This window comes from Corylus avellana, chromosome ca6 (assembly GCF_901000735.1).
Source record: "Corylus avellana chromosome ca6, CavTom2PMs-1.0".
NCBI classification, from domain to species: domain Eukaryota; kingdom Viridiplantae; phylum Streptophyta; class Magnoliopsida; order Fagales; family Betulaceae; genus Corylus; species Corylus avellana.
In genome coordinates, this window is record NC_081546.1 from 4,690,726 (window position 1) to 4,718,724 (window position 27,999).

At 34.7% G+C, this 27,999-nt stretch overlaps 2 protein-coding genes across 7 annotated transcripts in view; both read left to right on the top strand.

Annotated features, from left to right (window-relative positions):
• LOC132184496 (exocyst complex component SEC6-like) overlaps nucleotides 1-12,562 on the top strand; it is a 26,257-nt gene extending 13,695 nt beyond the window's left edge. Inside the window, exons 2-7 of the mRNA XM_059598147.1 lie at nucleotides 1,648-1,717; nucleotides 10,327-10,414; nucleotides 10,516-10,605; nucleotides 10,800-10,916; nucleotides 11,663-11,725; nucleotides 12,135-12,562. Coding sequence (XP_059454130.1) covers nucleotides 1,716-1,717; nucleotides 10,327-10,414; nucleotides 10,516-10,605; nucleotides 10,800-10,916; nucleotides 11,663-11,725; nucleotides 12,135-12,266 — 492 coding nt within the window. The 5' untranslated portion in view covers nucleotides 1,648-1,715 and the 3' untranslated portion in view covers nucleotides 12,267-12,562. The remainder of the gene's footprint in view (nucleotides 1-1,647; nucleotides 1,718-10,326; nucleotides 10,415-10,515; nucleotides 10,606-10,799; nucleotides 10,917-11,662; nucleotides 11,726-12,134) is intronic.
• Nucleotides 12,563-13,478: 916 nt separating this feature from the next.
• LOC132184574 (vacuolar protein sorting-associated protein 53 A-like) lies at nucleotides 13,479-27,919 on the top strand. 6 transcript variants are annotated; one of them, XR_009440570.1, is made up of 18 exons: nucleotides 13,479-14,330; nucleotides 15,034-15,128; nucleotides 15,479-15,535; nucleotides 15,726-15,876; nucleotides 17,211-17,281; nucleotides 17,865-17,989; nucleotides 18,696-18,856; nucleotides 18,956-19,097; nucleotides 19,989-20,052; nucleotides 20,939-21,124; nucleotides 21,231-21,272; nucleotides 21,872-21,976; nucleotides 22,052-22,111; nucleotides 22,411-22,488; nucleotides 22,773-22,880; nucleotides 22,981-23,046; nucleotides 25,471-26,028; nucleotides 27,682-27,919. XR_009440570.1 is itself a non-coding variant. In XM_059598257.1 (17 exons), the coding sequence occupies exons 1-17, from the start codon at nucleotides 14,282-14,284 to the stop codon at nucleotides 27,739-27,741; spliced, it is 1,620 nt and encodes a 539-aa protein (XP_059454240.1). In that variant the 5' UTR covers nucleotides 13,479-14,281; the 3' UTR covers nucleotides 27,742-27,919. The 6 variants fall into 6 exon arrangements, 4 of the variants coding, with proteins under 4 accessions (XP_059454240.1, XP_059454242.1, XP_059454239.1 ...); XR_009440571.1 differs by having other exon boundaries at nucleotides 27,738-27,919; XM_059598257.1 differs by lacking the exon at nucleotides 25,471-26,028.
• Nucleotides 27,920-27,999: the final 80 nt, after the last annotated feature.

The window sequence follows — 27,999 nt, forward strand, 5'->3', positions numbered from 1 at the left end:
AGAGAAACGATAAAGAGAATCAAAAGAAATAAAAAAATAGAAGAAAAAAAAAATTGAGAAACGTTACAGAGAAAAAAAAATTCAAGAAACAGAGGGAGAATGAAATAACCAAGAAACAAAGAAGAAAAATCGAAGAGAAGAGAGGGGGAGAGAGATACCTTGCGTAGAGAAGAGAGATCGTTGCTCTTTGAGAGATGAAGATCGTTTTGCAGAGTCTCCTTGAGAGACGTGAGTGCTAGAAGGGTGGAGTTTTTGTGGGCAATTTACACGATAATTTTAATCCCACAGGAAAGGATTAGCTAAGCCACTCATTTTTGAGTGGCTTAGCTAACCCTGTGTGTATAGGATTAGTAATCCCATGGGAATAGACTATTCCCAGGAATAGAGTGTTACCAAACAAAGGATTAGCTATACCTAGTGTTAGCTAGTCCAATCCAAGGGTCTAATTCGCGAATCAAACGGGGCCTAAGAAAATTAATCCAATCAACAGTGAACCAAGGCTTTGATACCAATTGAAATTTTGGATTTAAACCCAAAGTTGTAACAAACAGTGAATATCTTAATCTTAACAATCAAGATTAATAATGTTATTAACTTTAAAGTCAAAACACCTAAAATATGAAAACCAAAATCAAAGCAAGCATAAAACAAATCAAGACAGAGATTTTGATTACGTAATGAAAACCTACAAATAGTAAAACCACTTTGGTGTTAGCCAACCCAAAAGCCATCAATTGTAGAAGACTTGTGCTACAGATTCTTCTAGTTACTAAACCTTTGTAACTTTGAAGACCCACTCTCGTAATCTCGGTAAACAACACGTTCACCTCGCACCGCAACGGCTCCAAAACCTATAACATTCTTTTTAGAATAAGTTGGTTAGGGTTTTACAACTTTTTCGCAGGCGGCATCTGGACCTGGTGCAAACAAGCCAACAAATGAGTGATTCTACCAAATTGTGATCTTCATCTCGTTCGGATACCCAGCGAACAAGCTATCCTGTCCAGCTTCGTGAAATAAAAAGTTGTAGCATTTTGAATTAGCTCCAATGCCACTAAGTTTGCCTTCATTTGATGTTTGAATCAAAAGACATGGTTGTTTTTATCTGACTAGGTCTATGTTGGACAGCATACACAAAATTGAATTATCATGTCTTTGATCAACTTTTGCACCGAATGAACCCTAAACTTAAAACTTACTACCAAATATGTTTTGACACTGAATTTGTCAGTACAAAAAATGTAACAGATTTGAAATAGATAAGTCATTTTGTATGAGGTAACCAGCCCATGTGTGGATCAGTGGATGCATGTATTTTGAGTGATATGTGGGGTTCTCATAGTATCATGCAGAACCACAGGAAGCATCCAAAATTAAATTAAAAGCCATTTAGAAATTCATGTTTAACCTTTCAATAACTTGGCAATTCATGAGGCTGTGGCCCCATGGAACAACTTGATACATTTTGCTTCCGAACCTAATCAATTAGGGATTTGGAATCATGCAATCATTGCTATTCTGCTACAGCTTTCTGCACCTGTTAATGATGAAATTCTTTTAGTTGGAAATGACAATAAGTCTTCTTAGTATTTCTTCAAACACCTCTTTTTGCATCTGAGTTGGGTTTTCTCCTTTTGCATATTCCAGAGTGGTGCGAAGGACAGGTTACTGAGTACCTGGTTGCAACATTTAGTGATTATTTCACAGATGTGAAGATGTGAGTTATCTTCTTTTCTGACCTCGGAAACCTTATATTTTCACTGTCCTAATATTTCAGTATAGTGGATATTGTTGTATCAACGCCCAAGTCAAAGATACAATCTAAAACAATAATGGTGTTCCTATATTGTTTTCAACTCAAAAGTAGTTTCTTGACATGGACAGGATTTACAGCCTTTACTATGTCCCCTTTATTCTATGTTACAACCATCTAGTATCCTTGATAGCAGCTTATGCGTGTATCAGGCTGGCATTGTACATTGATGAGTTTTTTGCTACAGTTTTAATCTTGACCGTCACTTTGTATCAAGATGAGACTGACTAGCAACTCTTTCAATTCAGATGGTTGGGGACCAACTTGAGGATGATTGGATTTCCTACTTTATACGAATATACCTAGCTTGTTTCTTGGTCAACAACAAGGAGAAAGCATGAAGCTATGTTTAATGGCTGATCTCATTGTTTGATATATATGATGAATTCCAAAATTTAGTATGATGAGTACCGAAAAGGGCATGAAATGTAGAATGATATGTAGAATGACAGCAGGAGTGAGGTGGATCGAATTAAACCAACTTTAAACAATAAGGAGAAAATGCAGTTTACACCCCTGAAGTTTTAGGGGTTTTTCAATTTTAACCTCAAAGTTCAAAAATTGGCAATCTACCCCCCTGAAGTTTCAAAAATTGGCAATTTAAATTTTAAACCTTCCGTTTAATTTTTCCGTCAAAATAGACGGAAATCTATGAAATTACATCATTGCCCTTAGGCTTTTTCTAAAAAAATTTCGTCCAATTTAACGGAAAAATTAAACGGAAGGTTTAAATTGCCAATTTTTGAAACTTCAGGGGGGTCGATTGCCAATTTTTGAACTTTGGGGTTAAAATTGAAAAACTCCTGAAACTTCAGGGGGGTAAACTGCATTTTTCCCAAACAATAAATACAGTCTTAAAATGTTAATTGTCACAGATATAGCCACCCTAAAACCATTCTATATATTAAATTTTATTTCTTTTTCAACCTACTTTTTATTAACCATTGTTGTGAAATTTTTGCACAGCATATATGCACCCAAGTATGAAACTGTTGGAACGTTTTGGCCTATTTAACATGTTTAGCCACCCTAAAATTATTTTAAATGTTAAATTTTGGTTATTGGAGATGTAATATTATTATTTTTAGTGCACTAGATTTAGGCACCCTAGATTTCCTTTCTCAAGGTTTCTGCTATTATATATATAGAGAGAGAGAGAGAAGCCCCAATTCAATTTTAAATATACCACTTGTCGCAATTCTAAACTATACACTTAAAAGGCTTCTACCATTATATATACGAGCTTGTACCCCGTGCAATGCACGGGTTGTTTTTAAAAATGACAGGACGGAAAAGAATAATAATAATTAGTGGATGTATAAATGATAGAAGAAAAAAAAAAAGTTTCAAGGATGAAGCAAAAAAAAAAAAACCTTCTATAAAGCTTTTAAAGAAAAAGAAAAGCATTGAGAGACCATTTACAACAACACAAATGCTCAAGTCATTTTTCCATGACCTTATATATCTTTGCATTCCCAAAATAACTTTATTTAAAATACTTTCAAAGAGAGAAGTTTGAGAAATTACACTAACTAATTTCCTTCTCCTCATTCAATTAACTAATTGGCTACCCAAAATTAAAAAAAAAAAAAAAAAAAACTTTCATTAAATCATGGTTAAAAAATAAATGAATTATATCATTTCTCTTTCTTCTTTACTCAAAAGCATAAACAAAAACATAACCAATGAAATTCATAAGGTATAGGAAGAAGTCCAATCAAATAGAGCTTTTTTTCTTCCAACCATACTTTTGCATTATAAAGTTTTTTTTCTTCCAACCATATTTTTTCCATCTTTTTCTTATCTCATCCTACAAATTTAATATATCAATCATTAGATTTGTAGACTCATGTAAACTCTACACAAATTCAATGATGGATTCATCCATTCACTATGGAGATGGTTAAAAGATAGTTAAAAATATAATAAATTCTATCATTTCTCTTTATAAAAATTATAACAACAATTAAAGACCAAAAATAGAATATGAAGCACAAAACTACATAAATTTTAAAAAAAAAAAAAAAAACCAGACAAATAAATGTACATTTAGCATTCTCTGCTACATTATTTACCATTTTTCTTGAATTGCAAACACAATTTCCAAAGCCGAATCAAAATTAATACTAATACAATAAAATATAATCGACTTTTCCATATACTTTTCTTTCATAGGTATAGAAAGCAGTCCTGTCAATTAGATTTTTTTTTTTTCAACAATCGTTCGTATATATAACGTTAAGAAAAACTACTTTTACAATAAAAGTAAAAAATATTATAAAAATTTAAACAAAAAATAGAGACAAAAAAATGGAATCAAAAGCACATAACAAAAAAAAATAGACTATTTACTTCTTTGCTACATCATTTATCATTCTCTCTGAACACACCCCTTCAAATGCAAATTTCATAACCCAAACATTTTTTTTAAAAAAAAAGAAAAACACATATTTCATCAAATAAACTAATTGCAAATTAACAATGATTAAAATCGATCCTTAATATCTATCGACCAGGGAATGAATGTGTCAGTTTCGAATTTGAAAAGAGTGATTTTCTTAATCAAATTGGCACCAACAACTAAATATACATCACAAATGAAGAATAGAAAAAACAAAACAAAACAAAACAAAACGAAACAAAAAAATAAATAAATAAATCCAAGTTTCTATACGTGAAAAAGAGGGGAATTGGTGTTTGAGTGAAAGTGAAACATGGTGTTTTAAACCAAGTCCAAAACTGACGAATTTAAAAAAAGTAATTTTCTTAATCAAATTGGCACCAACAACTACCGAAATATACATCACAAATGAAGAATATGGAAAAAAAAAAAAAAAAATCCAAATTTCTATACGTGAAAAAAAAGGGAAGTGGTGTGTTTGAATAAAAGTGTGAAACATGGTATTTTAAACCAAGTCCAAAACTGACGAATTTGAAAAGAGTAATTTTCTTAATCAAATTAGCACAAACAACTACCGAAATATACATCACAAAAATAATAATAATAATAATAAAATAAAAATCCAAATTTCTATATGTGAAAAAGATGGGAAGTGGTGTTTGAGTAAAAGTGTGAAACATGGAGTTTTAAACCAAGTTCAAAACTGACGAATTTGAAAAGAGTAATTTTCATAATCAAATTGACGCCAACAACTACCGAAATATACATCACAAACCTAGAATTTTTTTATAAAAAAAATCCAAATTTCTTTAAGTGAAAAAAATGGGAACCTTCAAAACTCCGTTGGATGAGCAAAACGTGATGGCTCATCTTTTTCTTTCTCTCTTAATTTATGATTGCTTTGCTTCTTTGTGGCAAAACCAAACGTATGATCGCCTCAAGCTTCATCTCCCCAAACAATTTTGCCAACTACCCAACTTTCCATTCCCGGAGGAGTTTTCGGAATATCCCACAAAAGATCAATACTCATCATATTCTCTCTATGAATTCTATAGTTTACTCCGAAAAGATCGCTGATATTTGCGACAACCTCTTGCTTCAGGCAATTCTTCTTCTTCTTCTCCTTCTTTTATCTTCCAAAGAAACGAAAGTTACTTGAAAAAAACAGGGGACAATTAAACGCCCGTTGATAGAACTATCTGCTCAAAATCACTTGAAAAACCGAAACTAAAACCCAACATTAATGGACTTATAGAAATCTGCTTAAAAAAACAGGGGACAATTAAACGCCGGTTGACAAAACTATCTACTAAAAATCACTTGAAAAACCGAAACTAAAACCCAACATTAATGGACTTATAGAAATCTGCTTAAAAAAACAGGGGACAATTAAACGCCGGTTGACAGAACTATCTACTAAAAATCACTTGAAAAACCGAAACTAAAACCTAACGATGGACTTTTAGAAATTTGAAACGATGTTTTGTCGTTTAAAAACTTTGGCATGGTAGAATTGTGGAAACCGGATTGGCACTTGTCAAAATTTTAGAGGCTCCGGTTTAAAACTCTCCTAGAAGAGACATGTGGCAGACATATGTGATGCCACTTGTTAAAATATTGATACTAATATAACACAAATAAGTGTCATTCAAAAACCTAGAACACCTAGATAAAATATAAATAAAAAAAAATTATGTATAGGGACAATTCTTCATAATCTCATTATTATGTGTATGTTTATATTAGAATATAACATAGATCTAGAATAACACATTATATTAAAATATAAATGAATTAATTGTAGTCATGCGAAAATATTCTGTTTGCATTAAATAATTTTTAAAATATTTCCTTAGGCTCATTATTTGAGTTTAAGAAAATCTGTTTGAAATTATTTAATTAGAAAATTATTTTGAATAGATATAAAATAGTCATAGTAAAAAGCAAAAATGAGGCAGTGTGGATAAGGATTATATATATATATATATAGTAAACGTTCAAGCATGCAAATTGGCACAAAAGAATGACACTGTTAAATAGAAGTTTGTGTTTGTAGGCACAAAATTTTAGATGTATTTGAAAAAATAAAAATAAAACAGAATGTTTTTATTAAGAATGAACAAAAGATCACAAAAGAATGTTTTACTATTCCGATTCTGTATGCATACGGTTTGGATTCTCATTAGTGATATCTCAAATTTGAAGGACCAGGCTTCCATGCGGTTCAAAAAAGAACCGCATATCTGCGGTAAAAACTTCAATGGTCTAGATTTAACAGCAATTTATTGAAACGTGAAACCCAAAGACAACGTTAGAAAGAAACATACGCCGTTAAACACCCCCATTTTAAGGAATAAATGGGAATTAAAATATTCCAGGAAACATTAAAGGGGAAGGGGAAAATACCTCCCCGTATCTTCCTTCTTCTTTCTTCATGGTTTTTGGATTCAGCGACGAGGAAAACACCTCCCCGTATCTTCTTCTTCTTTCTTCGTGGCTATTGGATTCAGCAAGGAGCATCATACTTCTTAAACTCCATACGTCTCTCATAATATCAAAAGAGTTAGGACCCATCTCCGTTGCTTGAAAGCTCATGAGCTATGTTAACACAGTTTAACGATCTTCAAGGCGTCGTTCAATCTTGAGAGGATTGAATGTTTCCCATGATAGTTTTACTTTTCCAATGGTAAATCAAGTTGTTTCAATGCTTCAGAGGGATCAGGAATGTAATAATTGGGGAGATCGAGTGTTCTGTCTCAATAAGAATGGGTTTTGGATTTGATGTACATTTTTGCTATACGATGATTGAAGTTTCTGTGAAATGTTGTTTATAACTTATGCCCGTAACCTGTTTGATAAGATGTCGCACAAAGATTTGGTTTCTTGGAAGTATTATTTGCGCCAGGAAGTGAGGGTAGAGTTTGAACCCAATGTAGTGATTACGTGTTGCAGGGGGGTTGTGCTATTAGAAGTTTGATCCATGGAAGGCAACTTCATAGTTATGCAATCAAGAACGGAATATTGAGATGGAGGTGTTTTTTCCTTCCCATGAAACAGCGTGTGTTTCCTTCTAACAGTTGTCTTTGTGTTTCACGTTTCAATAAATTGCTGTTAAATCTGGACCATTGAAGTTTTTACCGCAGATATGCGGTTCTTTTTTGAACCGCATGGAAGCCTGGTCCAAATTGGAAATGTTGGATACGGTTTGTTAGCACTAAAGAAGGGCTTCAACAGAATCAAGATACGCTAAATATATTTGGTGAGAATTTTTAAATATATAATAACAATAATAGTTAATGTAGTATACATACTATAATTTCACAAACTTCTCCATTTTAAAGCCAAACATAAAAATGAAATTAACAACATTGATCTGTCTTTACAAAAAGAGGGAAAAAAAAATGTCAATCCAACCAACTACTTAAAAGTAAATAAAAAAAAACAAAAAAAAACAAACATACTTCAAAAGGAAACCAAACCAGTTAATGATAATTTGTTTCTGAGACTTTTTATGTCGCTTGAAATCCACATCCGATAGAAAAGTCTACTGATAACTTCGAACAAATCTTGACCCAGAAGCAAATCTTAAAAGATCTAGGGTTTATGCAATCACTCAAACTATATATTGCCTTTGTAGCATTTAAATTTTTACGAAATATAAAATAATAAAATAATGATGATAAAAAAACATTGACTTACCTGTCTGAAATTAAGGCCCTTAGAATCAGAGAGAGAGAGGGAGTCAATGGTGGTTTCAATGACGAAGAGATGATAATGGAATTGTATATCGAGTGGTTTGTCTCGAATGATTTATTTCAACCGTTTTTTCTTCTGTTTTTTTTAATAGTTGAGGGTGTTTGTTGTTGAGGGTAGTTGGGAAGGGATATAAGACTTGTTTTGAATGCTTGCACTGTTTCATTTAAATATGAAATGATGTTTTGTCGTTTAAAAACTTTGGCAGGATAGAATTGTGGAAACAAACTATTCTAAAAGAGACATGTGGCAGACATTTGTCATGTCACTTGTTAAAATTTTAGAGACTCTTGTCTAAAACTCTCCTATTATATATTATATTAGATTAGATTAGATTAGATTAGATAGATTGTGATTGTCGGTGTTGTACCATGTTGATCTTATGATATTTCTTGTTTCCCTCTCTTCCCAACTTGTCTGTCTTTATCCACGCAATAAACCATACTGTTTATCCTTTTTAATAGACTCTTATTTCTGAAGGTTGTTTTACTATGGAAACCCCCTATTTCGTTGATGTCATCCGTATATATCAACGCGGGAGAGGCTTACATGCGGTAGACAAACCGCTGAGATTTCTTTTCTAATAACGTAAGTAAAAGAAAAAACACCGTCAAATCTCACGTTTAACTCCCGTCAATTTCTTTTGTTTTTTTCTACCCAAACCTCTTCTCTCTTTTCTCACCATACCCAAAATCAAATATTGCACTGCTTATCCTCTACAGCATTCTTCTGAAGTTTATCGCCAGTAAGAAGACTATGAGAGTGTTTTGAAGCTCTTTGAAGATGAAACATCATTTACAAAGCAAGTTTTCTTCCTCGGGGGAGTAGAAACCCCAATTCTCCAACAAGCTCATTCTAGAAGAGTTGAATCCAAAAATCATGACATCTACTGGATTAAAACCCTCCACTGCAGATCACCCACAACACCTCCAAAGCCACAAGCAAAACAAAAAAATTAAACCAAGATCTGAAAGGGATTTTTTGCACAAAGAAGAAGAAGGGGAATGAGACGGTGGAAGAATGGGAATGAGGCAAAAAAGTTCAAAGCAATTTTGCTGGAAAATAGATTTTGAATTTCATCTTCATTCACCCCTTTCTTCTTACATCATCCAACTTACAACCACCTCCAGATTTCAACCAGTGCAGAGGATAACTGCGGCCTCGCACTCGTCGGTAACCCTCTGGGCCCCGGTGGATAAGGCAACCTCCGGCAAATACGAAAAACTATGCCCAATAGGAACAGGTTGGGGATGATGAAGAAGGCCACCATGTGCAAAGGTTGATGTTGAAAGGCTTGCAGGAGAGAATCCATGACTCTCGACTCTCGTGGGTGTCGGTTTTGGGTATGGTGAGAAAAGAGAGAAGACGGCTTGTGGTTTGGGTAGAAAAAAAAATGGAATTAACGGGAGTTGACGGTGTTTTGTTTTTTGTTTTTTTAAACCTTAAAAGATAAATCCCAGCGGTAGAGCAAAACTACCGCAGATATGCGGTAGTTTTGTCTACCGCATGTAAGCCTCTCCCAACCTATCAACGCAATGTGTATTAGAGCATCAAATATTGTGGCCTAGATTCTCTTATCAGAATCCCTCCCTGATTTTCTCGGAGTGATTCTTCACCTTGTTTTGTCTATCTCCTTCTTCAATGGATCTCAGTGCCAACCTATTCATTGTCAATTTCGCTTCAGTCTTATTTTCACTCTCTTCACTGGCATTGTTAAAACCCTAATTCCTTTCAGTTGCTATGGAAAACTGTTGTTTTCGGGTCATCATTGCTACTGTTGTCCTTGCTGTAGCCTTTGCTTTTTCGTTACTCTCATTTCCGGAATTGCCTTTTGGCTGGGGCAAATGTTAATTCCCCCCTCCCCCCTTCCCCTTTCCAACTGCCCTGATACCCTCCTCTTGTATTCCTCTTGCTTGTTTCCTTGTTTTCCTGTCTGGATTATGAAATAAAGAGGGGTGTTTCACATTTCACTAGAGGAAAGCTCCTCATGGTTGGTGCATGGTGTTCTTCAGTTTAATATCGACAAATATTTTAATTAGAATTTATGAGATTCTTCAGCAATGATCTGTTCCTTGAACATGTCAGGTATAACTTCTGGTGTGTTGTTAATTTACATGCATCTGCCTAATTCTTCCTTCAATCTCATCATTTGTTTTAGTTTACCCCTAATCCATTCATTAGTTTGACGTAGACTTGTTTGATTATCACCAATTTTGAGACTCTGGCTTATTTAGAACAAAATTTGTTGTTGCAGAATAAAAAGATTCTTTATTACCACTTTGGAATATTGATGATGTTTCTGTTAGTATTGTATGTCGGTTGGAACACTTATTATTGGGTTGTTAATTCTGTATTTAAGGTACATTGAAGAAAGATCATTTAGGAGATTTGTTGAAGCTTGCCTGGAGGAAACTGTCATTGTTTATGTTGATCATCTTCTAACAGAGGTTTTTATTTCACATTAAAGTTGACGATGTATACTCCTGTAATTTGTATTGTTATTTTTATTTCTAAAGCATGATCATCTTAATGATGCTTATGCCTGTAGAGAAATTACATCAAGGAAGAAACCATAGAACGGATGAGGCAAGACGAAGAGGTTCTCATGGACTTTTTTAGGGAATATATAAGTGTTTCTGTAAGTGCTGTTTATGTTTTGGACAATTCCATCCCCACCCCAAAAAAAAAAAAAAAAAAATCCCAAAAGATATGTGCTCTTATGTTGAAGTAAATTTGTTTCATGAAGATAATAACTGTTTTATTCTTGGTTAGATATATCTCTCAGTTTCTTGTAATGCTTCTTTGTGCTAATTTTCCTGACTCGGATTGCAGAAAGTTGAAAACAGAGTTAGGATACTGAGTGATTTAAGAGAACTTGCTTCAGCAGAGAGCCTGGATACCTTCACACTCATTTACACAAATATTCTTGAACATCAACCCGACTGCCCGGTAATCTCCTCTATTAATAAAGACTTATTTTTCCATGACAACTTTGCTACTGAAAATCTGGAAACACTATTTTCTTTCAAGACTGACATCTTAAATAAATGGGAAACTGCACCTTAATACGCCCTCAATCTACCATACAATTTGCAATGTCCCCCTATCTTTTAATTTGGTTAATGTACCATTGGGGTTGTAATGTCAAAAATGGCAAAAATACCCTTAAAAACAATTCAGAAAACAAAACAAAAAAGTAGGAAAACAATTACTTGAGTGACCCACGGCCACTTTTCTAAATTTTTTTCCATAACTTTTTATATCATGGAGGGTATTGTTGTCATTTTTACTCGCAGAAAGGGGACATTGTAACCCCCAAATGGTAATATTGGGGGGACATTGCAAATTTAGTGGTAGATTGATGGGGTAAGGTTAGTTTTCCCTAAATAAATCAAATGTCTTTGAAGTTTATTTTGTATCTTGAAAAATTAAATTTTTGGTTACCATCTCATCCATGCTCTTCCCTGTCATGTTATTAAGAAACTTCTGGTTCACTGTTTTTATTTTAATGTATCTGTCAACTGCAAATAAGAGCACTAGCCCAAGGTAATTGAAAGTAAGACATAATATTAAGTTTGGAATTTCAGTACTCTCTTTAGTTTATGCTAATTTTCTGCCACAAAAAGTAAGGTATTAGAAATCTGGCCCTAAAGGTAATTTTCTGGTATAAAAATCTCGATGTTTTCCTATTACAGCCTGAGGTTGTTGAGAAGCTTGTTGGACTACGGGAAGGCATACCAAGGAAGGATGCTAAGGAGGTATGTGCAACCTTATCATTCTTTCCTCAATATCAATCAAAACTATACTGTTGGATGCTAAAATACGAGAAGGTCTCAGATTTTCTTGGGGTGTATTATGATGCCCCATGGGAACCCAATTACTGGACAGTGATTTAGCAGAATGGGTTCTATGTAATCATGCAACTAACTCACTTATGAAATATGGCGCTGCTTTATATATGTTACATGTATAAACTTCGGTGGTAGATTAGTTCCTGCATTAGTTTTGGGTGTAAAGTGACCCCAAAGTTCAAAAACAAGAAACAAATCTTGATGTCATTTGCTTTTGTTTTATTTCCCTGTGTGAGACAATATTGCTTGGGTGAAAGAGGCTTTTGAGTTCTGTCTTCTGCGGGTTTGAATATTGTCCGTTATCTTTGCCAAACAGGTAGTACAAGAGTGCAAAGAGATTTACGAGAATTCTCTAGTCGATGGGAACCCTCCAAAGGCAAGTTTTGTTTTTACAAAAGTGAAGTGCTTATCAGTCTCAAAGGGATCTCTGTGGCGAAAGCTGACTTAGTAGTGCAATTTCAATACATTTGTGTGGATCAGAGAAACGATGCTGTCATTTGTATAGACCTGTTAACCTTCTTTAATTGGAAAATTCCCATTTGTATTTATTCATTTTTATTGATAGTGAATAGTCTCTTCGAGTTCTTGTGCATACCATTCCTCTCTCTCTCTGGAGCAAATAAATTAAAGTCGTTTAAACTTCGAAGTCACAGTATGACATAAATCAGTTTGAAATTTTAGGGTTTTTTTCACCCAAGATTTCAACAATTTGTATAAATATATTGATTGAAAAACTTCAGAATCTCTGTGATGGCTTTCGATATTACTGGTGCAATTTCTTGATTCCCATAAAAGGCTATAACTCTATGATATAGGTCCGATAGAGGGAGATGAAACTAAACTGTTATAGTATTTAGAGAAATGTTTGGCTTCATTAAAAAGTCCATTTTTTGGGAGTGTCTGATTTCAAAGTTCCTTGCTGTTTGTCTCTTGGAAAATCCCTAATTTATGTTCGCTTAATTAATGGAAGCTCTTCCATATCTGAAAAATAGTCCTTCATGAAGAAAATTTCAGGATTTTTTTTTTTGTACTGTTGAACGTTTACATTTTATACATACTGGAGAGTAATAATAATGACTTTATAATATTCTTATTCTTGAAAAATTATGTCAACCCCGTAGCATAACAAATTTGAAAAAGACAGCCCAAGTATTAGACCTATCAAATTTCCTTGAAATTTTCATATATTGATGGCTGCTGCTTCCTTGTGGTTGGATCAGAAATAAGCTCCAGTGTTTTCCTTTTCTTCTTTCGTCAGCGAGAGTGGTAAATAATAATCAAGTAGGATGCCACGAGGGACCTAGTGGAGCACCAAGGTGATGGTATGATTGTAACGCTTTCTTATCAAGTGTTTGGAAGCACTTTTGCTCGTTTCCTTTCTTTTATAAGAATTAGGAGGGCAAAGACCGACCTTTGTCACTCTCCTTTTGCGGATAAACACAGAAGACATTCTTTATTTCTTTTATTAGAATTAGGACGTATATCTTCACATATATGTTTAAGAAATCAATCATTAAATTTGGAAACGGCTCGAAAAAAACATATATGAAAAACAGGAAGATCATAAATTTAAGAATAGTTTTCGTTAGATGTAATGTGACGTAACAAAATATAGAGTCGTGCCCTTTTTTACCCAAGCGAAAAAAACTCCCTTGATCTTGAGCGAAAAAAAAAAATGAAAAAACTTCCTTAGATCTGAGCACCTGTGCCTCGGACAGACAAGACAACCCATCGCACCCTTCCTTAATTCACTTCTCCCAGATTCTCCAGAAACCCTAGCCGCTTCAACCTACCTTCTTTTCCCATCTCTTCTGCAATCAACGCTCCACTACACACTCAACTCCTTAAATCTATCTTCTTTACCGAAATTGCTCTTCAGCTCTTTACAAAAACTACTTCCGGCACAACAGTCCTCCTGAATCTTTGGTGTCCTGTTCGATGAGGGCCATTACTGGTAATGGGTATTGAAGGTGCTCTCATTTCTTGTTAATGCACGGGCAAGTGCAGAGATGGGCCTGATTTCTGCGTTTTGAATTGTGCTAATTGATCAGGGTTTTCAAAGTTTTCTTATTTCCATGGTATATCCTGTCTCCAGAGGCATTCTGCTTTCATTTGATGACGACCGCCAAGATACGCTTAGTGATTAAATCTTTTGATCGCCCTTTATCTTTTGGAAAGCAGTTTTTGGGGCGGAAGATTGGATTGCCTGAAAAACGAGTCTTATATACTGTGTTGCGATCACCCCATATTGATAAGAAGTCCAGAGAACAATTTGAAATGAGAATCAAGAAACAAATTGTGGATATAGAAACTGACACGCAGGAATTGCGCAAGAAGTTCTTTTGGTTGAAACGTTTCCGAGCTCTTTAAGTAGGCCGTCGGCGGCTATCTTTTTTGTTTTCGTTTAAATCACCCTTTAGGAAATAAAAGAGTACTTATTTTCACTTCTTTTTACCATTAAAGATGGACAAGTCGAGCGCTTTGGAGTATATCAACCAGATGTTCCCTACAGGTTTGCTCTTTCATTCACTATCTTTCTGTTGATTTTGTTTGTTCCTCAAGCTAGGTAATACATATATACCAGTGTAGTGCGTATCAGAAAAGAGGATGTATTCAGATCGCTGAATGTAACATAGGCTAGTCCAAATGTGAGAGCTACTTATACACGGATCAGTTGCACACTTATAATTAGGGTGCGTTTGGCCCCTGTTCGAAGCAGGTTAAAAGTTAGGTTTTTTAAACAAAATTCGCAAAATGTTTCTAGTTTGGAAATCCGTGTTCGGGAGAGCATTTAAAACAATGCAGTTTGGCAATGTTAAAAAATGCACAATTCTAAAGGCCGAACCGTGATTTTACCAAATGTTTAAGTTGGTTTTTAAAGTCGTGTTTTCATCATCTACATTTTGATTTTTCAAACCGCATGTTTGAAACCGCTAAACCTAACGGACATGAATCTAAGAAAGAAATCTCCAAAATTAGATAATTTACTGAATGTAAGTATGATCGTTAAAAACGATATAGGCCCAGGTATCATCCTGCAACAACCAACTCCGTAGGAGTTGATTATTTTTACTAATTAAGTTTGCCTATCTCAAGTATTCTTGGTTTTTTGGAATCATTGCATTCCTGAACTTCATTACATCCTTTCTACTTATTATGTGTCTTATTTGATGCTTATTATCGCGTTGACATTATGATATGTGGTGAATATTCAGAGGCATCTTTATATGGTGTCGAGCCACTCATGCAAAAGATACACAGTGAGATTCGTCGTGTAGATGCTGGAATATTAGCAGCTGTTCGTCAACAGGTCATGATCTTTAGCTATTTTTTTGATGTCTTCATCTCAATTCTCAATAGTATTTAGACTGGATTAGTCTTTGTCTGGGATTTTTCATTTGTAATATGGTGAGCTGAGGCTTTGGATGCCGCGCACTTTTCCATAAAATCCACCACTTCTGAACAAGTAAGATATATTGGGGGAATTTGCAAAATCATTCATGCATTGCTATAAGTAGGGCAATGAAATTCACTTAAAAAAAAAAAAGGACAATACAATTGACTTGCAACCACTCTAATGTTATTATGTTCATGCATTTGGAAAGTATGATTTATATCATTATCTTTAGTTTTTTGATAGATCAGCTTCTGTGATTTCAGAGTAATTCAGGAACCAAAGCCAAGGAGGATCTTGCAGCTGCTACGTGTGCTGTGGAGGTCTGAAGTTTTAAACATCTATTCATATTATCATTGAAATTAGTTACATGGGTTTAGTTTGTCCACCTTAAGAATTTTGCTTTACGTACACCATTAAGCATCTTAATGCTGTATTTGTCAGTTCTTGTCTTTGTTTGGGGTTGTCTATGTTTTCATTTTCTGGTTATATGTTTTATTTCCTGTCAAGCAGGAACTCATGTATAAGATCCGAGAAATAAAAGGCAAAGCTGAGCAAAGTGAGATGATGGTTCAGGAAATATGCCGCGACATTAAAAAGTTGGACTTTGCAAAAAAGCACATAACGACTACAATTACAGCTCTTCATCGTCTTACCATGGTAGGTTTGTCTTTGTTATCCTTCTATGTTTGTAGGAGTTTTCTTGAAGGCTTTTACAGTTTGTCCCCATTAAGGTTGTCAGATTGAAAGACTACGGATTGGATTTTTTTTTGGACTTTTATGAGATGTATAAGATTCTTCAAAATGGAATAGATTAAAATCTTTATCAATCAAAAACTGACAGAAAAAATCATATGATGTTCTGTTGGTCCAAATGGTTTACTTTTTTGAGCTTTTAACCTCATGAACCTGTGGCATTTCCGCTTAGACCTCTAAATTGGTTTCAATTACTTTGCTTGAAAGGTTCCAGTTTGTTTAAATTATAGAACCTCATTCCGGACAATGTGTTTGAATTAAAAAGCGATAAAATCTATGATACAACTTGAAAAGCAGTGAAAGGATAGGCCAGGCATCAGTTTGGAAGCTATACATTATATAGTTTTATAGAGATCTGGCTGCTTGAATGCTATACAATTTAATAGAGTTTTGACTGCCTGATAATTGCCCTGCCACATTTATGATACCCGCTGCCAACCTTTCCCTTATTCCCACCTTGCATGATCTACAATTTTAGGTGTGTTCTCCACACACACACACACACACACGAGCATACACATATTTAGGTGTGTGTGAATATATATATGGGGGTGTTCAAAATACCCATTCACCTGACTGGACCGAAACTGACCAAATCCAGTCTGTTTTGGTGAGGGTCAGTTAAAAAATTTGAGTTCTGGTAAAGGGTCAGGTCGGCATTCGGTTTTAAAGGGCTGGCAAACCAACCGAACTTGACCCGACCCCTCTTGGCATGTATACATATTTCTAGTTTTCAATTCGTCTTCTAAACCTTGGGCCGTGGCCACTCCTCATCCCTCACCCTCATGCTGCACTTCCCATAGAAAAGCCCTCCTCCTCAACTTTGTGTCACCGTCACAGCCTCTGCCACCACACCACTCTCCACCTTTTCCATGGCCACTATCTGGATATTTTCTCACCGTTCCCACTGTTCAAACCTGTACACAACAGTTTCTCTCATTTCTCACTTTCTCTCTTTGGAGTTTTGGTTAAAACTCATACAATTTTAGAGGTCAACACAGATATGTTGATCTGTGCTTGATTTAGAATGAGAAATCAAGACAGATCGACAAATCTATGCTTGTTTGCTCTCCTTTCCTTTTGTTGATTTTTTTTTTTTTTGTTCTAAAGCTTGCTGTGGTTGCTGAATTTTGTTGTTTCTCTCGCATATCTGTGCTTTCCATAGTCTGAAGTTCTAAATCTCCTTCATAGATCTGTGCAAGCTAAATTCTTACTTTAACACCCTTTTTCATGTTATGACAGTCTCTGCTGTTGAGCAGCTTCAAATTATGGCTTCAAAACGACAATATAAGGAGGCAGCTGCACAGCTAGAGGTACCATATCTGTTAGTAGATCATATGTAGTCACTCCTGTAGCAAGTGTTCCCTTGCCTGTTATACTTCTCGTTGGTTCCCTTTTTTCTTTGTTTTATTATACCTTGATTTTTACTCTCTAAAAGCACTAGTCTTTTGCCGCTCTTGAATGCCAACACTTTTAGATTTCCTTTATACAATTGGAAATTGAATGATGATTAGTGATCTTTTAATTTTGTCATCAATCTGTAACAGACTATATGATACAGGACAGATTTCTTTTCTCCTGATCTGTCTCAAGATATATGAATCCTAGCATCGTATCAGGAATAAGTGGTTTGTATTTAAGTGGTAAAGGATTAGGAATGAATCACGCTTGGTACAATAGGACTTCTATTCATGGAACTAGATGTTTGATGTGGTTTAATTTAATGGTGTCTGGCGTAGTTTGTGGCAGCCAAGAAAAGAGGTCTAGTTAAAAGGATTAAAGACTACATGATCTTTGTTTGTGATAAAAGCAATATCTTTTGCATTCTGAAATACATTAGTATTATTCATATGAAGTTGTGTTTGCTTATATTTCTTTTTTCGTGATGTATTTCAGGCTGTGAACCAATTATGTAGTCACTTTGAAGCCTATAGGGATATTCCAAAGATCACAGAACTCAGGGAGAAGTTTAAGAATATCAAACAAATTCTCAAGTCGCATGTGTTTTCTGATTTCTCCAGGTAAGTTGTCACTAAGGTTCTTACCATATTTAAGAACCATTTATTTCTTTTCTCTCTTGATATTCTCAAATTAACTTCTTTGTTTTTCTGGTCGCCAATTTGCTGTCTTAATATGTTTCTAGCCAAGACTTGCGACGGTCAGACATCAATTTAATTTTGTTTTTTGGGTCTTCAGATTCCTCTTCATTTTTTAATATTCTTCATCTACTTTTCAAAAGATGGGTGATGGACTTTGTGGATGACTAAACATGCATTTGAGAAACTGAGAGCTGCCTTTCTTTTACAGATGACATTGAGATTAGCTAGCCAAAGCTTCTTCTTTCATGTGTTGATTAGGATTTTTCTAATGTTTTGTAAACCTCTGATTTTCCCTCTTAAAGTTTGTTTCGTTCTTTTAGACCTGTATTTAAAAAGGCTAAGACAATATTATCTATTGTTTGGCACTTCTGAAATTCATATTCCATATAAGTTGCTGATAAAGAAAGCATTGCTAATGGATTATCAACTCCATGCACATCTGAAGTAGAATTTTGTGGAAGTTATGGAGGTTTAATGTTGATATCAACAACTAATTCTAGTTATACTAGTTTTTTCTCTGAAGTGGTTTCTTGAAATCAGCTTCTTCTTATACATCTAAACTAAACATCAGTAATATGCTCTGTACTTTTTAAGTTTTTCTTTCTTTTTTTCCCTATTCTAATTTCAGCTTAGGTACTGGAAAAGAGACAGAAGAAACTAATTTACTACAGCATTTATCTGATGCCTGCTTGGTTGTTGATGCTTTGGAGCCATCTGTGAGGGAAGAGTTGGTAAACAATTTTTGCAGCCGTGAGCTTACTTCGTATGAACAAATTTTTGAAGGAGCTGGTATGTCTAACTTCCTACTTTGTTATGATTATGCTTCTTTATAAAGAAGACCACTTCATATGTCCTTTACTTTGAACTTTATTTTTGCCATGTCATTAGAACTGGCTAAGTTGGATAAAACTGAAAGGAGATATGCATGGATCAAGCGTCGAATAAGAACAAATGAAGAAATCTGGAAGATCTTTCCTCCTTCATGGCATGTTCCTTATCGCCTCTGCATCCAGTTCTGTAAGAAAACGAGGTATGCTTTGATAAACGAATCTTTGAAAGCTTGTATTTGGAATCAAATCTTGATCTTTGTTAAACAAACATGAGTCGTGTGCTTCTTGGATGGCTATATGTCATTGATATTCTTCACTATTTTAGTATAGAATCCACAACCTTTTCAAATTTGTTAGCAATTTTTATTTAATATTTTGGAAGAGAACATTTGAAAATACCAGCCCAATGAAAATTGACGTTCAGACACCAACGTGGGTGTTGTCACCTCTTATTTATATGGAGTTTCCGAGCCTTTTGACATATTGGTATGAAGAAAACTAAGGTTCCATTTGTTAAAATTTTTGTTTTCTATCTTTTGATTTCTCTTCTCAAAATAACACTCTAACGAACAACCCATAAAGGCCTGTTTGCTAAGCTTCCACAAAGGCCTATTTGCTAAGCTTCTCTAGAACTCTTTTCACTTGTCAAACGCCGAAAACTTTTCTCAAAACTGGTTTACCAAACAAATTATTAGATGTGGCCCCCACCACTAACACACTTTGGCATGTGGATTGTAGTGCCAAACGCACTCTAGAACACTTTTTTAAATGTTTTCTGTGCTATTTACAAGTCATCAGTTATATACAACATTACTTATAAAAAGTACAAAAAAAAGGTTTTCTTTTTCATTATAATGCAGTCAGCATCTTTCTGGATTTCATTATTGTCCCTCTTTAATTTTATTCTCCACATTTAGTTTCCTTAATATTCTGGGAAAAGTATAGAAAGAGTGGAGACAAGATTTAATCCCTCATTTTCATGCAACTAAGATATTAACTCCCTCTTAGTATTTGACTGTCAGATAAGAATTCTACTATTGGAGACTATTGTGTAGAATCTGAGATTGTGATATGTGGTCTTGTGTTTCCAGGAAACAGCTTGAGGAAATCCTGGATAATCTGAAAGAAAAACCAGATGTTGGGGCTTTATTGTTGGTGAGCTTGTCTTTATCTAAATTTTAATCATGGACCTAAATCATCCTATTATGACATCCTGTTTGGTTTGAATTTTTCAAGGTATTTTTGATTAATTGAATAAAATCCGTCTGAATGGGAGTTTATTGACTTTCCAATTTAAATGATTTTAATCTTATAACGTCCTTGGACTAACCAAAGACATCTTGTGCTAAAAGGGAAAAAAAAAAGTACTTAATCGATCTTTTAGGTTTAATCCACTTGAAAAATCCAAACCAAACAGGCACTAAAATTATATGGTGTAGGGTTGTATTGTATTTAGTTCAGTTCAAATCTAGGAGTTTGTTTTACTTAGTAGAAGTGATATTTCAACTAACTTGGTCCAGACTACTCTACTGCACAGCAGGAAATTCTGTATTGCGAAGAACTCCTTTATTTCCCTTTATGTGGGCTGCTGGAGGCATCTTTTGGTTTATAAGTTTTTTATATTCCCTTTACAAAAAAAGTTTTTTTATGTAATATTCATAAGCTGCGTTGGAGAGAGGAAAGTTCCCCTTTTGGAAGGAAAAACTGGCTCTTAAAACTCAAGAAAGAGTACAAATATACAAATAGACTCTTGTACTATCTAAATCATACCCAAATCAGTTTCTTTCTCCTCTCCTCATCTGTCTAGATCCTTTTCAAATCGTCACCTTCCTTGCAAGTAGGGCATGGTCTCTAGGAAACCAAGTTTTTTTTTTTTTTTTTTTCCAATCAGTTTTGTTTAAAATGATTGCTATAATGGTCAATATTACATGAAATGTTCATTTTAATTGACATGCTGCATCCTGTCTCATGACCAATTTAATTTATTTATGCCTGCTTCTTTCTTTCATTAATGTTTTCAATGCTTGGCGTCTATTTTTAGGCACTACAACGAACTCTAGAATTTGAGGATGAATTGGCTGAGAAATTCGGCGGAGGTGCACGAAGCTTGGAGACAGGTAACGAGATTGAGGAAATAGGCAGGGGCAAAAATACTAGTCAAAGTGTTTTAGATATTCGAAAGAAGTATGAAAGGAAGTTTGCTGCACATCAAGGAACTGGAATTGAAGTACGCATTATAAATTACTTACCATTTTTAGTGAAGTTTGTGTAAGAAAAATATAGAACATAGAATATATTGTCACCCATTGTTCCTTTTGTTCTTTCTTTTACAGGAAAATGATGGAAAGAAAGAGTTGTCAGTGCCTGGAGCTGGGGTATATTATCTGCTTATGGTTGTTCATGCATATAATTTATTGATGGTATACACAACACTGTAGAGCTGGGACATCTGTACCCCAAAATGTACATACCGCAGCAAGCATGAATGCTTGTATATTGTGTTTTCACCTCTTTTGTATGTATCCATCTACATGATTTTTTTCATTGCCTCGGAAGCTGGGAATCTTTGGGGGCTTTTACAGAAAAAGTTTGATTTGATTACCGATAGGTTCTAATCAACCTACTTCTATTTGAAGTCTTTGCGACATAATGATATTTAGTTGTTTTAGTCATTCCAGTTACAAAGCTGTGGTAATTAATTCCTATTTGCTTTTCCAATGGAAGCTTTAAAATACAAGATTTACTAAAATACGCTCAAGTGCTTTGATGTCGTGTCATGCAAGTGAGATTAATCTAGGGTGGGTCTTTCCCTGAATTTTCTATTATAACCCGGCTATTCTTGTCTAGGATATTCTTGTTGGTCCTTTTATGAGGGACTACTTACCGAGATTATAGTTTTAGACTTCTTTCTGGCTTTTAGCTAGGGCAGATTAATATAGCTGCTGAGAATTGTCTGTATTATTTGATTTGGCAGTTCAACTTCCGTGGAATCATATCATCTTGCTTTGAACCTCACTTGACCGTGTATGTAGAACTGGAAGAGAAGACATTGATGGAGAATCTGGAGAAACTTGTTCAGGTACTTTGATCATTTTATTTTTTCACCACACTATGATTCCCTTTTACTTATTTATTTTTTATTTTTCCTTAATAGGAGGAGACGTGGGATATAGAGGAGGGAAGTCAGAATAATGTTTTATCAAGTAGCATGCAGGTGAGTAAGTCGACATTTTTCTGTTATTATTATAAATATGGAATCTGCGGTAAATCACTGCAATAGATAGGCTTTATGGTGATGGACATATTCAAGGATCAGAACACTATTGGGTTGCTAAATAAGCATTTTAAAGCTTATAAATGGGTCCTTGTATTTTGTCAAGAGAATCTGTATACTCAATAGCTAAGATTCTTTCATGCCTTTTGTTTGGGATGCACCTATATTAGTTCTTTTTTATCAAATTAATTTTGCCTTTGTCTTGCATTGTCTTAATTTACCCTTCTTGTGTTTTCTAGTTGTTTCTTATAATCAAGAGGAGCTTAAAGAGATGCAGTGCTCTAACAAAGAACCAGACGCTATTTAATTTGTTCAAGGTGCATTCTTGTAATTCATTTTTTATCTCCCTTTCTGGTATGTACTCTATTGCAATGATGTTAAACATCATTATATGTATTTTTATATATATATATATTTAAATGTGGTCAGTGTGAGTCAATTATTTAGTTTTTGCTATGTATGTTAAATATTTGAATATGAACAAATATGTGCTCTTTATGATTCCCTTAGGGTAGGGATGTGGAATAGACTGAGGGTAAGAGGGTACACGTGTACATAGATGTGGTTTTTATAGAAATAACTTTTGAGCCCCTTTTCTTAGGTGTTTCAAAGAATTCTTAAAGCATATGCAACAAAACTTTTTGTAAGACTACCTAGGGGTGGAACAGGAATAGTTGCAGCAGCCACGGGCATGGATGGACAGATAAAGGTATATTAGACCATGTTTATTTGCATGATTGAATTGAGCAGTGTTTATTCTCTACTGGATGCTAATTTTGGCTTTGTTGCCATGTGACTATTTTGAGCAGACTTCTGACAGGGATGAAAGGGTGATGTGTTATATTGTGAATTCAGCTGAATATTGTCATAAAACGGTCAGTTGGTTTCTGAACTCATGGCATTTGTTGTCGGCAGTTGAATGTCAGCTTGAATTACACTTTTTATAATTTTTTCTTTGCTTATAAAAAAAAAAAATTATGCATGCCTGCATGTTAGAAGACAAGACAAGAAAGAGAGAGAGAGAAGGCTTGTAGGGTTTAAATAAAGAGATAATGTCATGTTGATCTTTGCTTTTAAATTGCGTCTCTGAACTTGGTTTGCTTATCCGGTTATTCTATTTTTGAAAAGTTATTTGTTATAACTGTTGGTTAGAGCCTTCAAGCTTCATGAAGCATTACCCTACGACCATTTTCTGAGCTAACACTTCTCTTATGTTATTGATATCTATTTAGACTAACCTATAGTTCAATGATATCTCTTCTCCACGCAATTTAAGTTGGTTATAACTGCAAGTTTATAAATCTGTGTAAAGATCCTCTTTTAGCTCTAAAAACGACACCTATTCAAATGTCTAGGTGATTTACAAAAATTATGTCGAACAATAATTTAACCTAACAGTTAAGAAACAACCAAACTCAGATATGTAAAGAAAATCAAGAACACAGAAATTTGGTTACGAAGAGGAAATCATTTAGAGAACTCTCTAAATGTAAAACCTCTCCGGAGCAGCCAAACCCAGAAAATCAATCCACTATAAGAAGAGTAAGGAATACAAGAAGTATTACAAAACCTTTGCAATTAACTCTTCCTTGCACACGACAAGCGACCCACTTGACTTCTACCGCAATAGCCCGTTCCAGAACATCTGACACAATTCTTCTATAAGATTTCCTTTCACCGGAACTCCGATTGGCTTCACGTATTTAATCTTTTCTTAAATAAGCTAGAACAATATCTCTCTCTAAGCTCCCTGATTTTGCTCTCCAAAATACGTACTTCTAATAAGCAAAATCGTTTGTTTAAATAGAGATTAAAAAACAAATCGGCAGCCATGTCCGGACATGGCTAGGGTTACATATGCGTAACCTAGTGATGTCCGGACCTCCAACTCTTGTGTCCAAACATCTCATAAAACAAGGGCTTTCTGGAAATTGGGTCCGGACCTGGCTTCTGGCGGTCCGGACAGGCTCTTCAACAGGTATTCTCTGGAAATTGGGTCCGGACCTGGCTTTTGGGGGTCCGGACCTGCCTTCTAGAATCTGCTTCCTAGACATATTGAGGTGCTCATTTTCAACAACTTACATGCAAACCGAGTGTGCCAAATCCTAACCTAACAAAAGAGAAAGTAGAAGATGGAGGGAAAATGTAAAATGTAAATAGCCTTTTTTTTGAATTTTGTGACATACAAAAACAGACATCTTTTTTCGAATATGGAAATTTCCTATTTTTATTTTATTATATTAAGCAGTAAGCACAGGGAAAGAAATCATATGAATGTGTTCAATTGCCACCATAACCAATAACTACACTGTATATGGCTTTAAAACACACACACACACACGTCCTAAAATGATAATTTCCATATATAATTACGTTCTATAAATCAAGGCCTCCAACAGAAGATATATATAAAAAGGAAAACAATTACTATACGAATTGATATTTTCCCACAAGACCTATAGTTCAAATTGCATCTCGACTTAATTACCATTAATATCAATGACTACATTATTTTCATCAAACAACATTTATTTAATTTGTCGAGACATTTACAGATTAAACTAGGCCTAACTGGAACATGGAGGCATATAAGCAGGTGGTGGGGGGATGGTGGTTGCATTAATAGGTCCATTTGTCACTATTATCACCGTGTCCATACCCCAGCTTGCGTGCCTTTCCAAATGACAGTGCATAAACCACACAACTGAAAATTATATATTATATTTATATATAGCTCCATGTATTAATTAACCATCTAATTAATTAGTCCATATATATTGAAAAAATGAATAAATAAATAAAGAAGCTGAAGAATTAACATACCGGGATTATTAGCGAAAAATTTGATGGTAGCTCATCCATTCTTAGGAACTCCAATGGTGTTAACCTCAGGTGGATCTATCAAATTAAAATTCGCCGGGTCGGTCACATTGTTGAAATTACCCGAACCGGTTCCGACCAAGTAAAAGCTAAAACCATGCAGATGCATCGGATGATTCTCTGCGGCACCCATGTTTGTCCCTTCGAACACAATTTCAACCGCTTCACCATACTTTATGAACCTCGCTTTTGTTCCCTCGCTTGGGTATAACGTGTTATTTCCCACATCTCCGGTGAAGTTGAATAAATACGGCGGCACACTTGGGAAATCGCTACCGAAACCCCATTCAACCCCCTGCATGCATGTATATGCACATACACATGATCAAATTCGTACAATTTTCTCATAATTGGATATAATTAATATTTTGAAAGGAAAAACGTGTTAATATATATACATACTTGTAATATGCTTGCAGCACAGGCACAGCAATAGATGGGGTCACGAAACTTATGTTGTTCAAGCTGGCGGACAACCGATTTCCATACATGACGCATTAGGGCAGATCAACTGGTTTACAGAGACAGCGATAAAGATTCGTGTGGTGATGTTTTTTGGGACATTGACCGGGTGTTCTTTACTTGCCAAGGCCCTCAACCGGGTCGTGAAGTTTCTGGCAGCGACTCTGTCGTTATAAGCAGGAAGCGGCGAAAAAGGGATTGATGAGGGTCGGGTGTAGTTGCCGTTGTACTGGAGGATTGCTGTCCTGGTGGTGTTGTCAAATGGAGCGGTGGTGTCGGCGTAAGGAGTGGAAGCGATGTAGTAGAGGCTGCGAGACTGGTTCGTGGTCACCAAAACGTCCATTGTTTGGCCTGGGGTTATCATGATCTAGTTGGCGGTGATGGGCGTGCTGTATGCTCCGTCTGCGCCGACGATCGTCAGATTGTGTTGCGCAATCGCGAAGAATTGTTCTTCGTTCATCACCACATTTATGATGCGAAGAAGATACGTCTTCCCATACTCATGCCACTAAGTGGTATGTTGTCCGTGAAACATGAAATCAATAAATTTAATCATCAATTTCCTTGTTTGATCCGTACCCTTAGTTATATGGATCGGGATCCCCTTCAATTGGGAAAAAATTAGAGATTATCCAATTGTTAATCGTAGCTCTTCATTTTAAATCCAATGGTCTTTAAAATCATTTAAATCTCGGTAAAATAAAAGCCAATATTTAATGCCTCGATTATACAAAAGCAGCTGACATTTTATAAACCATTAGATTTAAAATGAAGAGCCACAATTAACAATTGGAGAATCTCTAGTTTCTTAATTCCCAGTTGAAGGGGATCCGGATCCATATATATATATCAAATAAATTCCAATTTCTTCTCAATTCTAGTTATATACATCAAATAAATTGTCATGTTACATTCTTTTGCAAAATATCTTTAATTTCCTGAAAGTTATCTTCCTTTGAAATCATTATATTTAAATAAATTACAAGGAAAACTTCACAACTTTCATTGCTTTTATAATTTCCCCCTCAAACCTTTTTTTTTGTAAAAAAAAAAAAAAAAAAAAATCTCTTAATTTTATGTATTGAATTTTTTTTTTTTAAAAAAATAATTTCACCGTCTCGTTAAGATTTGAGGTTAAATTAGACGGTTGAATAACTATTATACCCTAGTAAACTTAATGAAATTACAAAATAAATACCCTTAAATTACAATTTTACCCCTACCCCTATGAACTACAGCGCCTTGGCACTTTTCCCCATGAACTACCAATTATAACACTTGACCTCATCAAACTACCATCTTATGATAAAAAGTTTCATTCCGTCAGTCAAATGGGTTAAAATTGACGGTTAGTGGTCATGTGCAAGTCATGTGCTATTTTAAATTTTTTTCTTCCACTTTTGCCCTCATGAAAAGATATTTTTATGTGTTGGATTAGGGTTTAGGAAGGTATAAGCATCATTTTCTCTGTCTGCAGTGAGGGTAAAAGTGGAAGAAAAAAATTTTAAATGGCACATGACTTGCACATGATCGTTAACTGTCAATTTTAACGTTTTTGACTGACGGAAAGAGGCCTTTTGTCATTAAATGGTAGTTTGATGGGGTCAAGTGTCATAGTTGGTTGCTCATGGAGGAAAGTGCCAATGTATTGTAGTTCATAGGGCAAAAGGTAATTACCCCATAATAATATAATATCTTCTAGAAATTGAATTTTTTTTGCGTGGCACTTAATTTCAGCATTCTGTATTTGCCCTTTGGACAAATTAATACCCATTTTTCGGCTAAATTAATGTTTCCTATTCAAGGTTTACATCATACGAATATGTTGGCATCTAAAATTATACCTTTTTTTTTTTAATTTTTTAACAAGGAATCTGTTATTATTTAAATTACTAAATTAAGCATCTTAGATACCAATTACTAAGTAATTTTTTTTTTTTTATAATTACTTTACTGTTTTCGACCAAAACTTGTTGAATATTCATTACTAATCTAATCACATTAATTCGATTATGAATGAATACAGCTAATTAAGCTAATCAAATCTATCAAGATCGAGATAAGCAACGAAATTCATGGCATTTGTTGCTGCGTGGCCAGTAGCTTTCCACATCTATGGGACTTTTTTCATTTTTTATTATCATAGGTTTTGTTTTTGTTTTTCGCAGGCGTACGTGACTGTGACATTATATTTTTCTTTTTTCTTTTTTCTGGACACGTGCAGCTAACATAAGTATACTCATATGTCGGCTTAGAAAAAGAACAAGAAAAGAGAAGGTAAACTCATGTAATTGATTGCAATAGGCTGTCTTATCCATATACTGTCGATCCCCTTTGATATATATGAATGAATTTGGATTGCTTTAATTGGAAGCAATATATGAGGAATCTAGGTCATTTGTCCAACGTCCTTTAAGCTTAGAGTAATGGGTTAAAGAAATGCTATATAAAATATTTTTATTTCATAATATATTAATATTGATGGG